Here is a 16,440-nt window from a genome sequence, read left to right as displayed (position 1 = left end):
ACACCACCTCCATGAGGTGTCCAACTTGTTGACATCGGACTACTGCCTCAGGGTACCACTATCCAACCCCTATTGTACCCACAGTGTTCCTCCTCATCCACCCCTCATAGCAGCTAATCCATACCTAGCTGATCTTTCCAATTTGTCACATCCCCAATACTCCCTACCAGTTCTCCATGAAATCCAGAGGAAAAACATTCCTGTAGCACTGTTGTTAACCTGTCCAGCAAATCCCACAGCTCCACGGAAGTTTCAGTCCTATCCAAAGGCCTCACCTTTAGTTGTACACCCAGATTTAACCGTGCTGGACTTGTCAAAGACCTACTATCCTTCTCCTGCTCTCCTCCTCCTGATTTCTGCAATGGAAGCACTTATTTGCTGCCAATCCCTCCAACCAAAACCACCCTAATTCCAACATTGAACTCTGCCTCTTCTAGTTCATACCACCATCCAGCTGTGATCCTCCCACCTAACCACCTGCTGTTCACTTTGCACAAATTTCTTACCTTCATCTTAGTCTCACTGTCTTTCCCCATGTCTCTTCCTCAGAATGTCAACCTTTCAGTAGAAGAAAGAACAGCCATACACTACCTCTAAACAAATTGTGACCTAATCATCCTACCTATAGACAAAGGCTCCACCACTATTGTTACGAATCACAGTGACTACCTAGCAGAAGGCCTCTGCCAATTGACTGAATCCTCCACCTATAAACTCTGCCCGTGTTATCCCATCACAGAAGCCCATCTCAACCATCAATCCCTGCTTAATGTCTGAGGCCCATCCCAGAACATCTCTCCTGAATCCATTTCCCTCCTCACCCTTAGGCCACCCCCCACACCCACCTTCAACATGCTCCCAAAAATCTACAAACCCAACAGTCCTGGACACCCCATTATGGCTGGTTGTTGTGCCCCCACTGAAAGAATTTCTGCCCTCAGTGACTAACACCTCCAACCAATTTCCTGTAACCTAGCCTTCCACATCAAAGACACCAACCATTTCCTTCACCAGCTCTCCACCAACCCCATCCCTTTACCTCCTCAATCCCCACTTGCCATTGTTGACATCACTTCCTTAGACAGAAATATCCCACATGTCCATGGTCTATTTGAACACTATCTTTCCCAATGTCCTTCAGTCTCCACACTCACTACCTCATTCCTCATGCACCTTACTAACTTTATCCTCACCCACACCTACTTCTCCTTTGAAGGAAAGATACATAGACAAATCTGTGGCATAGTCATGGGCACTTGCATGGCACTCTGCTATGCCAACCTTTATATGGGCCAGATAGAGGAGACCTTCCTAGCCTACCAGACTGCCAAACCCCTAGTCTGGTTCAGATTCATTAACAATATCTTTGTGATCTGAACTCGGGGCCAAGACAGCCTATCTTCAATTCTTTACAACCTCAACACCTTCACGCTGTCCTCCTCAAACCAGGGTGCCACCTTCCTAGATGCTGACCCCCTCTCTGATGGTTCCATCCATACCTCTGTCCACATTAAACCCACCAACCACCAACAGTACCTGCATTTTGACAGCTGCCAACCCTTTCACGCCAAAAAATCCCTCCCATACAACCTGGCCACCCAGGGATGGTGTATCTACAGTGAGAAAACTCCCTTGCTCAGTATGCTGAGTGTCTCACCAAGGCCTTCACAGACAGGCACTATTTCACAGACCTAGTCCACAAACAGATCTCCTTGTGCCATTTACCCTCACACCCCCAATCCTCCCACCAACCCCAAGAGCCAGCCACATCCCAGAATGGAGCAACTGAACCACATCCTTTGCCAGGTCTTTGATTATCTATCATGACCTGAAATGAGGAACATTCTACCCAAGATACTTCCCATCCCTGCTAAAGTGATGTTCTGTCACCCACACAACCTCCACCACATCCTAGTCCATCCCTATGCCACTCCCAGACCCAACCCCTTGCCACAAGGATCATGTCTCTGAGAGAAACTCAGTCGCAAAACCTGCCCAATCCACCTACCCAACACCTGTCCCGTCCTGTCCTCTCCTGTCATAGGTTTATCCTACCCCCATCAGGGGCCAGGCCACCTGTGAAAGCAAGCATGTCATTTATGAGCTCTGCTGCAGTCACTGTACAGCTTTATATTGGTCTGACTATCAACCAGCTGTCCACCAGGATGAACAGCCCCCGCCAAGCTGTGGCCAGGAGCAAAGTAGACTGCCATGTGGCACAACATGGAGCTGAAGGTAACACACCTCATTTCAAAGGTTGCTTCACTAACCGAGCCATCTGGATCCTTCCCTCCACCAACTGCGCAGGTGGGAGCTAGCCTTACAACACATTCTCCGCTTATGTAATTATTCTGACCTCAACCTATGGTGATTACTGTCCCCACACCCTTCACCCAACAATTTCCAACTCTTCTGTCCTGTCATCTCCTCCACATTGTCATCTCCCACCCTGCTTATTTGCCACCGTCTGCCAAAGCATCTACTTGTCTTTCCCCACTCCTCCTTTGTTGCCTCTTTTTTCCCCCATTCCCTGCCTCAAAACTGTCTGACACTGGACCTATTGGCATCCTAGTTCCTGCCCACTCCACCAAACAGCTTTCATCTTTCTCTGCACCCATACCCTATCTTTTCCCTGCCCCCTCCAGAGTGCTGCTTGGATCCCACATGATAATTGTGTTCTGGCCGGAAATGCTTGTGTTGGCGGTGCTTGCTTGTGCATATGAATGGTGTGTGTGTGTGTGTGTGTGTGTGTGTGTGTGTGTGTGTGTGTGTTTTACTGATGAAGGTTGTGACCGAAAGCTTTGTGGAAATGTCTTTTAATTGTGCCTGTCTGCAACCTAACATCTCTTCTTTATGGCTAATAGCAATCTGTCTTTTTTTCCTACATTGTTGATATGTTTCGTTGTTTAGTTTACAAAATGCAAGCCCCCAACAGTAGATTGCATATACTTATCCAGAGGTTGATGGTGTTCACTGTTGCAGGTCCATGGATACATTTTATGTTTGAGGTGATTTATCTTCATAAATAACAAATAAAATTTTATGGTAATGTTACTTAGTATTATCCATTACTAAAACAGATATTAAAATTACTTCAATGAACAGATTGGGCATAAGTTGTGTGTATTTCACTTGGTGATCAGTTTTGATGTCTTAAGATGTGAATTTTTTAATTTCATGGGCTTTATACATCAGATTTTTAATTTTTTTGTCTTGTTAGTAGACATGCTTTTGATGTATTTTTTTAGCTGTTTTGAATGTTTAGTTAATTATTGACAGTCAGAAAGGTTATAAACGTATTTGACTGCTTGGTGAATTTTTACATTCAAAAAAGGGGGTAAAAGAATTTGCATTAAATTTTGCTTGAAAAATGGTGTAAAGTTAAGCACTGCATTAGAAATGTTGATGGAAGAAGTAAAGAAAATTATTCTGGAAAATCACCATCAGAGTGGTTGCTGATGGTGTCAACATATCCTTTGGCTCATGCCAAGCAATTTTTTCAGATGTTTGGAGCATGAATTGTGTAGCAGCCACATTTGTGCAGAATGTCACTCAGAAATTGCTTAATGAAGTCAACAATGATCCAGAACTTCTAAAGCAGGTTATAACAGGTGAAACCAAGGCCAAGTTCTAAAGCAGGTTATAACGGGTGAAACCAAGGCCAAGTTGTCCCAATGGGAACTGCATGAAGAACCAAGACCGAAAATAATTCAACAAGTTTGATCACATTTGAAAGTTCTCCTCACTGTGTTCTTTGATTTCAATGGGATAGTGCATCATGAGTTCCTGCCTTATGGTCATACGGTCAATAAGGAATACTACCAGGAAGTTACATGCTGTTTGTGTGAAGCAATCCAAAGAAAACGACCAAAATTGCGTCAAAACCACTCATGGAAATTGCATCACGACAATTCTCTCACTCGCACTTCAATGTTTATTCTTGATTTTTTTTGCCAAAAAACAATACTGTTATGTTGCCTCAGCCACTGTATTCACCAGTAATGGCCCCCTGTGACTGTTTACTATTTGTGAAGCTGAAGAGCACTGTAAAATGACATCGTTTTGCCACCATTGATGAGATAAAAACAGGACCACTGAAGGAGCTGAACACCATAATGAAAAGTAAGTTCCAGACATGCTTACAAGACTGGAAAAAGCACTATCACAATCGTATTATGTCCGAGAGGGACTACTTTGAAGGGTACAAAGTTTATGTTGATCAATAAATAAAGATTCTTTAAGAGGAATTCCCATTACTTATTGATCACACCTTGTATAGGACCATCGTAAGACCATATTTTTACTTCTTGGTGACAGCAGGAGCTGAGAGCAGGCAACTCTGAATAGGTGTATTCTTTGTGTTCTACGTTGTAATGTATATGGAATGCCTAAAAACATGCAGAAACAAAAATCACTAGAAAAATACCAAAATAAAAATGAAATAAAATGTTACTGTAGTGTGTATGAAACAGTTCTGTTTGATCAATGGTTACAAAACTGTAATATTAATTAAAACATCATGTTTTAATGGAATACATAGAAAGAAGGATCCTTTATTGTATGATTATATGATAGCGGAACAAACACTGGTAGCAGTTACTTCTATAAAATATCTGGGAGTATGCATACGGAACGATTTGAAGTGGAATGATCATATAAAATTAATTGTTGGAAAGGTGGGTGCCAGGTTGAGATTCATTGGGAGAGTCCTTAGAAAATGTAGTCCATCAACAAAGGAGGTGGCTTACAAAACACTCGTTCAAACTATACTTGAGTATTGCTTGTCAGTGTGGGATCCATACCAGGTTGGATTGACAGAGGAGATAGAAAAGATCCAAAGAAGAGCAGCACATTTCGTTACAGGATTATTTGGTAAGCTTGATAGCGTTATGGAGATGTTTAGCAAACTCAAGTGGCAGACTCTGCATGAGAGGCGCTCTGCATCGCGGTGTAGCTTGCTGTCCAGGTTTCGAGAGGGTGCGTTTCTGGATGAGGTATCGAATATATTGCTTCCCCCTATTTATATCTCCCAAGGAGATCATGAATGTAAAATTAGAGAGATTCGAGTGCACACGGAGGCTTTCCGGCAGTCGTTCTTCCCACGCACCATACGCGACTGGAACAGGAAAGGAAGGTAATGACAGCGGCACATAAAGTGCCCTCCGCCACACACGGTTGGGTGGCTTGCAGAGTATAAATGTAGATGTAATGAAATTTAGGTATTAGAATTGGAGTATTTTGACCTCATGCTTTGATTGAAGTACATAAATTGCTTCAGAAAGCTTTTACAAAAAAAGAAAGTCAAAATTAATATGAGCAGTGCACCTACATCAGGCTTTGCAGGATTAGTAGACGAAAGCTGTTGCCGACAAAAACTACTTTGCACTCTGAATAAGAGATGATTCTGACTCTCAATAATGTTAGTAAATCTGAGTATAATTTCTGAAAGAGAAACCAAATATGAGCACGTGAACCACACAGAGAACGCAGGTAAAGTAGATATGAGCAAAAAGATCGATGTGGAAGGGGATGGATGATTTCAAGCAGTTTCATATAGTGGCCAAACATATTTGTTATGTTACATTGGAACCTACATTTACTATGTAAAATTTTAGGTTATAGTTTACGAAGGAGTTGTCTTCTGTAACAATCAATTTGGAATACCTTCGGTGAGTGTAGTCAACCTCGGATTTTAAAAAGTGTGGCAAGTGCAATAGAATTACATCAGACATCTACCAGACAGATTAATTCATGTTGTGATGAGACCTGCATGGTACGATCAAAAAGTAGTAGGACTGATTTTATTACAAATAATTTATTGTACATATCAGTAAAAACCTGTAATATATCCGTAAAAAACCTTAATAATCTTCGAAGTAGGAACCTTGTGCTTTGACACACTGAGTGGAATGTGTCTGACAATCCACAACCACCTTCTGGAAGTCACTGGCAGAAAGCTGTTGAGAGTCTTTGTTACAGCCACTTGGATGTCTTCGACAACAGTCAAAAAAATTGTCCCTCGGTGATGTTCATGTCCCGTTTCAGGTGAAGAAAGAGGAAGAAGCCCAATGGAGCCACATCTGGGCTCTAGATGGGGTGAGGCAACATGACAAGTTCGTACTGAGCCACCTACTCTTGCACTAACAGCGCGGTGTGGAGCTTCCAAGAACGGGCAATGTGTGGTTGCACGTGGTTGACCCATTTTCACAACCTGTTGAGCACTTTTGTATAAAACTGTACATTCACAGTTTGCGCAGGAGAAACAAATACTTTGTGGATGATGTCATGAAGCTAAAAAAGATCAGAAGCATGGTTGTGTCCATGGATTTGCTCATCCGGACCTTCTTTGGATGAAGAGATGTGTTAGTCTGCCATTTCAAACTTTGGTGTTTCATCTGTGGGTCATACTGCAAACACCAGGTTTCATCTCCTGTAACCACATTTTCTCAAACACAGTTCAGAATTTCTCTGGAAATTTGCACATGATTCACATTTTCTTCATCAGTCCAGATACTTGGCACAAACTTTGCACAAATTTTTCTAATCGCCAAATCTTCTATGATGATGAGTGGTTTGGCAAAGAAAGGCTTAATTGGTTCTGTAAAAAAAAAAAAAAAAAAAAAAAAAAAAAAAGCTCAACACTCACTAATCAGATGGATCGATAACCTATGATCGGACTCCAGAAGTTGTTTCACTTTTGTCAGATTTTTGTTGGCCCTTCATGTTGGCAGGTGATCGGTGCATTGGTCACCCACGATGAGCTCTACCCCCATCCTGGAACAACTTGTGCCACTCAGGGACACTTGAGAGACTCATGGCAACATACATGTAGGCATGCTTGAGCATATCGAAGGTTTCCATGATGGTTTTTTCAAGTCTGAATCAAACCTTCATGACATAGCACCAATCAAGATTCCATTCCATGCTGCATGTAATGACACTGCTTCACAGTGGTTCATGAGAAGCAATGTGCTCACCCTCCAAAGACCTGCACACAACTACAGAGAGTCACATTCAGTTTGCGAAGGTTGCCCTCACCATGCTCATCCAGTCAACCTCCCCTCCGTTGGTTTGTCTGTCCTACAGAACATCAGGCCTACAACTTTTCGATTGTGCCCTGTAGAGTACTTCAATTAGTTTAGCAGTAGCTTTTATTATGGCAGACAACAGAAGTGGTAGCATAACAGTATGATTAATTAATTGGCAAGCAAACTTCGTAATTTTCTTATTTGGGAGTAACAAACCACCACATTTACTGTAACCTCTAATTTCTTACTAATCATTCTAATTTACAGAAAACTGGTAGAGGCACCAATGGTGTTGCAGGAACATCTGGGAGCATAAATCCACCAGTGAAGATGAGGCACAAACCTTTACATCATAGAGATGCAATGTTTAGACCACCAATGACCCCTTCTCCAGTACCACAGCAAGATTCATCTGAAACTGCAGCAGAAACGACGACACCAGTTGCTAGTGATAGTACTGTTACAGCTCCACTGCCATCGACCTCCCAGCCATCGTCGACACCACCGCCTCCAACACCACCTCCACAACCACCTCCTGTTAGTTCAGAGGAAACTTCTTTCACTCAGGTGCCTGATGGTACACAGTCAGAAGAAAAGAAACTTCGTAGAAAGAAAGGCATGGTTGAAACTGTATGAAACAAGACAAAGGATATGTGTCATAACATATCATTATCTCATGAAGTGCAATGCAGATTTGACAATATGTGCAGTGTTATGTTGACAGTACAGAAATGGCGCAGAATGGTGGCATTTGTTACTAAGCTCATGGAATTTCACTTCTCCAGTGCCACAATTACAGTCAGATACAGTGTGAGTGTTAAGTGCAAGTCATCACAGTTAGTGTATGTCAATGCACACTTCTTACATACTTTTAACAAGATTACTGGAAATTTTTTGTTACTGTGTTTTGTCATTATTTGTATGCTAGAGACATACTTGAATGAAGTCTTCACTTCAGCAATTATTGGGTCACCACTTCAAACTGATTAATCACTTACTTTCACACTTTTGCATTGGAACAACTCAAAATAACATGAAACATGAAATGTCATCAGTTGTGCAGAAATTGGTAGACGTATGTGATAACATTTAGTGTCAGAGGTATAGAAATCATACTTTCATATGACACAGACGTTATAAGAGGTTTTCACTGACACAAATTAGTTACGAAGCATTGTGGATTGCGTCCTCTTTTCTCTCTCTCTCTCTCTCTCTCTCTCTCTCTCTCTCTCTCTCTCTTTTTTTATGCATCACTGTGTAAGTGATAACAAGACAAAATTTCCAGGGGGAAACTAGATTGTCGTTGGTGGTATATAATGCTTTGGTCATAAATCTTATATGCACAAAAAGGCTCCCAATAATGGTTTTTCATTGCCTGTGAATATGAACGTGGTGTTGAACATTCATTTATAGTGGCACTATATTATTTTTGCTCTTACATCAGCTTATTAATATTTATTTATAGTAATACACCAAAGTATTCAGAGCAGACAATTAGGATTTGTTAGTCATGGTGCATACAGCACAGTTACTGCTTTAGTAATAATATGGGTGAAATCTGAGCATGTAACTAGATTTAAAGAGGTAATAGAAGAGAGTTCAATAACCTAATAATATTTCATTATCTTGAAATATTTTATAGAAATATTGTATTACAAGTGATGGACACTCTTTTGGCACCTGAGTGATGCATTAAACCCTCAACATATGTGAATCTATAGATAATAAATAATATAATATTTTGAAGAATATTACAAACTACAATCGTAAATATACACATTTCATGTGGAAGGAAAAACAGGCCAGCCAAAACAAGAAATGTGGGAGAAAATTTCTGTGTTAATGAAAGACTACATATATACTGATGTTTTACAGTCTCCTCCCTTTTTGAGTATATATGCTGTGCTAAAAAAAAAAACACGCATTTCAGTAGAGACCAACTTCATTCAACATTACAGGCACAGTTCGCAGCGGTATTGTACTGCTTTGAAATGTTACATCTTAGAGATCGCACAGCAGAATTTGTGTGTTTGTGTAATATTTTTCATAAATATTGTATTATTTTGATCTTGGTAAAAGTTTGTGTTTTAGAGCTTTTTGTATCACTTGTGTGCATTCTGAATGAAAACTCATTTTGTTTTGAAGGAGGTCAGAGCTTGGCCTCGTGCCTGTTGATACAGTTTAGCTGAAGTGCAAATGGAATTCAAGTAGATCACATGTTTCACAAAAATAGAATGAGGTCTATATACTAAATGTGCTATTATTAAGTTTCATTCTGTGGACATTACTTACTTATTCACATGCTGCATAACTGATGCATATCTTGCACATCACTCATTTCATACCCTTGCAAGCAATTGCTTGTGATTGAATGTATGTTTTAATGTAGTTCAGTTGATATGAGCTGAGCTTCCATTGCCAAAGGTACAAAGATAACATACTCATTAACTATCCTAAACACATTTTTAGTAAACCCAATTTGCATTTGTAAGAATATTAAAAAAATTTGCACCTGTTTTTTATGATGTGTCTGCTGCCTCTTTTATTATATTTTTTGCTGTGAATAACATGAAAAAGAGCAGCAGAATGCAAACAAAGGTTGTGGTTTAAACAATAGTGAGTATAAATTGTAAATATTTATTTTGTTTGTAGAAAGACTTCTTGACTGCAGCTATCTTGTAAATACATTGTAACAAAAGATAATAAATATCAATACTGCTGTTGTTAACTTGTGTTTCTAGGTAAATTTCATAGTGAACCTGTTCACTTTTGATGAAAAAAAAAATTGTGACTTCCAGCCACATTTTAGTCCTCATTGCAAGTCAGATCATATCATTTACTCAAGTTACATCATAAGTGCATCATTTCTGTGAATCACTAGAAGTAGAACAAGATACTTAATTCAAAATTGACATAGAAAACCTGCAATGGACATTGAAGTAAATAGTGTAGAAATGTGAAGGATTATCTTAAAATTTCCAAGTGTATAGGCCAAATTCATAGAAATGTTGTTATATTTTGACAGTGAACTGTTCTCCATTATCTATTGATCTTATGCACAAGAGATATGGCATACATATGTGATATACACAAACACAGCCACAACAAAGATAAAAGGGGCTTGCACATCTGGTTACATAATGGAACTGAGGGGAACTATCCCTACCTAACTTAATAAAATAAACAAAAAAACTTAGCAGGAATTGAGGGCATGAGAAGGGCACATTGGGTGCTGCACCATGAATAAAGTTCACAGGGTGTTAAGAAAACAGCAGGTTTACAAATAATTAAATTAAAACATGGAGCACTGAACGATCTCAAAAGTTAACAGTTCTTAGTGAAAGTCACTTGCTGATATAAAACTAAATAAAAGAGCAGCTTGGCAAGAATAGCATCCTTTATCCTGACTCACCTGAAAAATAAATGTCCCACACATGTTCCACAAGTGTGTAGGGCACAGAACAATGTCACTACCTCATCACCAATATGTAGCAGCACAAACATGATTTTTGTTGATACGAGGTGCAGAATCGAACATTCCTCATGGGAGGAATGACCAGGGCAAGATCCAAAAAAAAGGAACATACTTATCACACGACCATGTGGCTGTACGGGCAGGGCTTAAAACTTGGCTGGTACCCCACTGGCACAAATGCTTCCTGATCAGAGGGAATGCCTAGCAGCAAAAAGCTCTATTTTACCTGCTGAGCTGCAGTGCAGGGATAAAAGTGGTGGGACACAGGTGAATCTCAATATTGTGCGACAAACATCTGGATACAAAGTGCATTGCCACATGGCAGTCTGACACAGTGTGGGCATGGGGCCAAAATCCACTGTTATCACCACAAAGGGAAGATCCAGACTAAGGACGAGTTTAGGGTGGCAGAAGCCTAGCTGGGTCTGGAGCTGTTGTCTGGATCCCAGTAGTCATAGAATCTAATAGACAAGTGTCCAGTCACACTGCAGAATCCAGAACTGTTGATGGAAGTAACTGCATTAAGAAAGAAACTTGCTGCACCAGCAGACGGCTGTAGCGAGCTAAGCAAATATAGAATGGGGCCGGACTGCCAATATTTATCTGTGACAAAGAGCCACCACAATACCACTAGTATGGAAACCCTGAATCATTTTCCACTACTATACCTCTATTTGCTGTGTGATGAACACTGTTGTGGATTGCATCGAAATTTAAGCAAACACTAGACTGATTTAGTACATTGCTCGGAAATAATCTGCTGTATGAGCTTGTTACATTCTGCATAGTGGAGATTTGCACAGGCTCTTTCACAATGCTGTTGCAGGTGGTGACCCAAGTAACCGACTCCGTTCATTGTTGACCACTGACAAAACCATATTCTTTGAGAGCAAATTGCAGACCTTTTTCTCATGCATCGTTTCTCAACCAAAACGCCCCGTAAACAGTATACATCAGAAGTTACTGAGAATGTTTTATGTAAGAAGCATCCTCTGCATGTCATTGTCCTATGACACTATGACAACCGGAATCATATCGATACAAGTCTGTATGCCTATTTTTTAAACAGAATATATATGAGAGAGAGAGAGAGAGAGAGAGAGAGAGAGAGAGAGAGAGAGACTGGTCCACTGTCTTTTGGATACAAAAGTTGAGGTAAGGTAACTGTCTAATCCTCTCAGTTTGCATAATGGTGGTAATAACAGAATGGAAGGAATTAGGCTCGCCAAGGAAATTTCATTACATAATCTGTCTGTGTACTGAACTATAAGTATATTGTATCTGAAGCAGCAGACAGATTTTAGTATCGCTAAGCTGAGTGTGATTGCCCAAAACAAATGAGACTTCCCGTACTCGTCACATGACTCATTAAGCAGAACTTATATGCAAATCTGTATATATTTAAAGAGATTTACCATGCCTTGTTTTTAGCTTAGATATGATTGACAACAAAAACACATTTAATCGTAATGATATTGCGTCATAACTGGGTTCCAAGATCAGACAGAACTGAAGCTACTCCAATCAAGAAACTTGACAAAAGTTTATGTGTAACATCATGTGTAGCATAAAATAGGTTTGGCAAGATCACTAAATGATTTGATGATAGTATGTCAGTTGTTTTGAGATGCATAAGGATGGGACCACTTTCTGTTACATCATCAGCTGCTTACCATGCTACTATTTACTGTTAAAGGTATTATAAAATGTTATGGAATACACATTGTGTATGAGGTTCATTCAAATAAAACCTGGTCAGTCTGTCTGCCTTTGCCTTAACAGGTAAGGTGACACTAAGTAACTGCTGGTATGGTGGCACCATCTATTGGTAGAGAGACTGACATGTGTGCACCGTTTGATGTTGCATAGTGCCAATGTGGTTTCACGCCGAAGAGAAGGTGGTCACACAAGTTATCATCCACTACCAAACATGAAGGCAAGTGAGCAGGAACAACGAGGGGTGGCGGAGGGAGTTGGAGGCCGTGAAATGTATCGATGGATGAAGGCTGTGTACGGTGCATGCAGTCTGAGTCATTGTGGAATACACAACACTTGAATGCAATTGCACGGCGCAAACGATTCCTTGAGGTGTGCAAGTCACTGGAAGACGATGCTCATCCTGGACAGGTTCATCGTGTCATCACACTGGAAATTGTTGCAAAAGTGAATGCTTTAGTTTTGGACAACCATAGAATCACCGTGGACGAGATCCATTGGTTACAGGATATTAGGGTGGGCACTGCCCACATCATAATACATCAACACTTAAACTTTTGAAATATCTGTGCGCAATGGGCTCCCCAACAATGGACCGCCGAACAGTGCAATACTCAAATGGCGCTGTCTTTGAGTCATCTGCAACATTATCATGAGGAGGAATACAGCTGTGTGTTGCATATTGTCACAGTTGATGAAACATGGTGTCACCATTTTGAACGGGAAATCAAGTGTCAGAACAAGCAGTGAAAACATGCGACTTCACCACCTCCAAAGAAATCGGTCCTGATAAGGTCATGATGGCCTTCTTTTTTGACCACAAGGCCCCACTGCTAGTTGAGTTCCTGGAACAGGGAACCACCATCATTGTCCAGCGTTATCAAGTCACTTTACAGAACCTTAGACGAGCCACCAAGTCGAAAACCGGAGGCATGCTGTCCAATGGTGTTATCCTCCTACATTATAATGCCCACCCAAACACGGCCAATACGGTGAAGAATACATTGCAGCAGTTTTGGTGGGAAATGCTGGAACATCCGCCATAACAGTCCCGTCTTTTCACCATGTGACTTTCATGTGTTTGGACCTCTAAAACGAGCTATTCGCAGACGTCAATCTGCAATGGATGACAAAGTGTGTGACTGGGTCCAGGCCTGGATCCGACAGCAGCCTACTAGCTTCAAGGATGGAATCGACTGGCTAGTGTCACAATGGGATAAATGTGCCAACAGTTTTGGCGACTATTTTTGAGTATGTGTACTGTGTATAACTGCATTTTTGAGTTAATAAGATCATTACTGTTACTTTTTCACTAGTAACCAGATTTCATTTGATGCCCCTTATACTATGCTACCTGACAAGAATATTGAAACATCCACAAGGGGAGGAGGAAACGAAATGAAACTTCACAGGTTGAGGGGGAATTTGATGTTGTTTCAGTGATTACACAATTGAGTGAAATTTACAAAGAATTTGGGAGTATGAGCCCACTTATTGGAACGACTTTGCATTTCCTCTGGCCTGGTTACAAGCACATTCTTTCGAGGTTGTCATAAAGCCACTGTATCCTCGTATGTATCCTCGTATAAGGCAAGCTAACCCACAACTGTTGTAACTGGTTCTTGGTATGCTGGATATTGCCACTGGAACTGTTTTAATGACTGAGCTGGCCCCACACATTTTCAGGAACACATCTGGGGATCTTGCTGGCCACGGGAGTATCTCAGCATCTTGCACACAATTAATAGAGACATATGCCACTTGTGGATGAGAATTGTCCTGTTGAAAAACAGCACCATAATGCTGTCACATGAGAGGTAACACGTGAGGACACTTTGTGTCCATGATGTACCATTGTACTGTCCGTCAGTCGCTACCAGCCATGACCTGAAATAATAAACAATGGATCCCCACACCCGGATGCCTGGAGTAAATTTGCTGTGCCTCTCCAATGCATTGGATGAATGGGAGCTTTCCCCCATCCCCATGTGACCACCATACTCGCAGATGAAGGTCATCTAGTGTAGTGCCGAACTGAAATTTATTGCTAACACCATGCATCAGCAGTCCAAGCTTCCCAGAAACGGTAGCACTGCTATTGCAGCCAGTTGTGTTGTGGTGTTCATAGCAGCGTACATACAGGACACTATTCCTCAAGTGATGCTGAATGTTTCAGGGAGTCCACTACTTGTTTGTGGATGTCAGGCAGAGATATGCAGGGGTTACAATGTGCTTCATGCACTATACAGTGATCCCTTCCGGAGATCTGATGTGGTCGGCCAGACCCTTGACAATTATACCTGCCATTATGTTCCCATGCAATAACATCAAGCTCCTGTCATATGTGAATTCTCCCCAAATCTGTGCACTGTACAATTTGACCTGACAGGCAATTGGAGATCCTTAAAGAAACCTCTTTCAAACTCTGCCAGTTTCTGATAATACTGTCTCTCAGGAGTATGCAGCATCTCTGTGGTCTTCTGAGTGATCACTCAGCATCTAACACCTGCCATTCCTAGTACCAGCATTAAACATGAACAACACGAATGACTCAGTGATTGTTTTAATTGTCTTAGTGTCACTATGCTACAACAAGGGCCAGAGTTTGAATATTACACAGTTCCTCCTGCATGGGCAAATGGAGCAAATCAGTTGGTTCTTGTTGGATTTGATGTGGTATATGGCAGGTCTTTAAGGGGTTTCTTGGGACATCATTGGTTCATGGTTGGTACCTTAGAACCCCCCACCCGAAAGCTTTTTTTCATATCAAAACTGAGCTATGGATTCCAACATGGCTACACTCAGCAAATAGCTGAAATTTTTGTGATACATTCCTAAGATCCCAGTATTCAAAAACCTTGAAAATTTTATTGATATCTTCACCTGTTTCTGAGATACAGAAGTTTGATGTTACACGACCAGTACCTGAAAAATATGCACATAAAATGTGTGTCTCGAAAATATAGTTTATAAATTGATATAGCACAGAGAAATATGATGTAAAGTGTCTCTGTTATGCTCAGAAGTGTTCTGGAAAGCCCATGTTGTTGTACTGAAACACATCCAAAATTTTTGTGCTTGTGAAATCTGGTCTGAGGCATAAAATTAGTTTTGCATTAGTTCACATTCACACACATAAACTATCAAAATTTTACTTACTGTAATGTTCTTTTCATATAAGTGAAATACCTTGCTGTGGCAGGGAAAAGAAGGTAACCAGCTGGAAAATGCTCCTATCGGAGCTTAAAGATTGTTTAAAAGCCTCTGGCTGAAAAGTTGGGTACAAGACACCAGCTACCTGATTCAGCCTTCCTCAACACCTTTAAAAATGTATTCAAAAATTTCGACATGTGAACGTATTCACATTTTTTCATGCTGTGAGAGAAGGCAATGGTGGCATTAGGAAAGACATTGGAAAGTAATAAATACTGGAAGATAGTAGACAGTGGCTGTGTTACAGACAGAGTGAAGGAGACAATGGCAGTGTGAGAGAAAGAGAGGGATACGGTGACAGTGGACCATGGTTGACAGTGACTGAACAGCGCTAGGAGACAGTGCCAATGGGAGAGGAATAAATAGATGGAGAAAGTGGAAGTGGGAGAGAGTCAGTTGTAATGAGAAACAGTCTATGATGGTGATGAGGAAGAGAGAGATAGTGACAGTGAGAAGAGACAGTAGCAGTGGGAATGAGTGAATGAGATAGTAGCAGTAAGAGAAATCAAGAGGGAGACAGTGAGAGTAGATGGTAGTTGTAGGACAGAATGATGAAGACTGTGACTATGAGACAGGTGACAGAGACAGAGACACACAAAGAGATGATGATAATGAGTTGGGCTGAAAGAGAGTGAGAATGGACAAGTGGGAGTGGGTGGGTATGTGACTTACAGCAGTGAACTGCTTGGTGTCAGTAAGTTACGGTTAGGGGAGCTAGTGGCTGTGAGAAGTGAGCTGCACATTAATAAGTGCACAAATATGTTCACATGCCAAGAGTTTTGTGAACATTTTTAAAGGTGCTGAGAAAGGTAGAATGAGGCAGCTGGTACCCCAATGTTCAGTCAGTCTTTTAAAAGGACCATATTGACTTTTTATGTGTTCAGATAGTAGCTTTTTTCCACTGGTAATAATGTATTCAAACCAGATAATTAGCTTTCACTGGCTGAATTGTACTTATGACAGTGTGAAAAGCAGCAGATGAGGATGAGGAGGTAAATCCCGGCAGTC

The 16,440-nt window shown here is 40.9% G+C and overlaps 1 protein-coding gene across 3 annotated transcripts in view; it reads left to right on the top strand.

Annotated features, from left to right (window-relative positions):
- Positions 1-9,756, top strand: part of LOC124776391 (protein CLEC16A homolog) — a 256,003-nt gene extending 246,247 nt beyond the window's left edge. For 2 of the 3 annotated variants that reach the window (XM_047251363.1, XM_047251362.1), the window contains one exon: positions 7,296-9,756. In XM_047251363.1, coding sequence (XP_047107319.1) covers positions 7,296-7,664 — 369 coding nt within the window. In that variant the 3' untranslated portion in view covers positions 7,665-9,756. The remainder of the gene's footprint in view (positions 1-7,295) is intronic. The other variant, XR_007015616.1, reaches the window with a different exon arrangement.
- The last annotated feature ends 6,684 nt before the right edge of the window (positions 9,757-16,440 follow it).

Source organism: Schistocerca piceifrons, chromosome 2 (assembly GCF_021461385.2).
Source record: "Schistocerca piceifrons isolate TAMUIC-IGC-003096 chromosome 2, iqSchPice1.1, whole genome shotgun sequence".
NCBI lineage: Eukaryota > Metazoa > Arthropoda > Insecta > Orthoptera > Acrididae > Schistocerca > Schistocerca piceifrons.
This window is presented reverse-complemented; position numbering and strand designations above follow the sequence as displayed.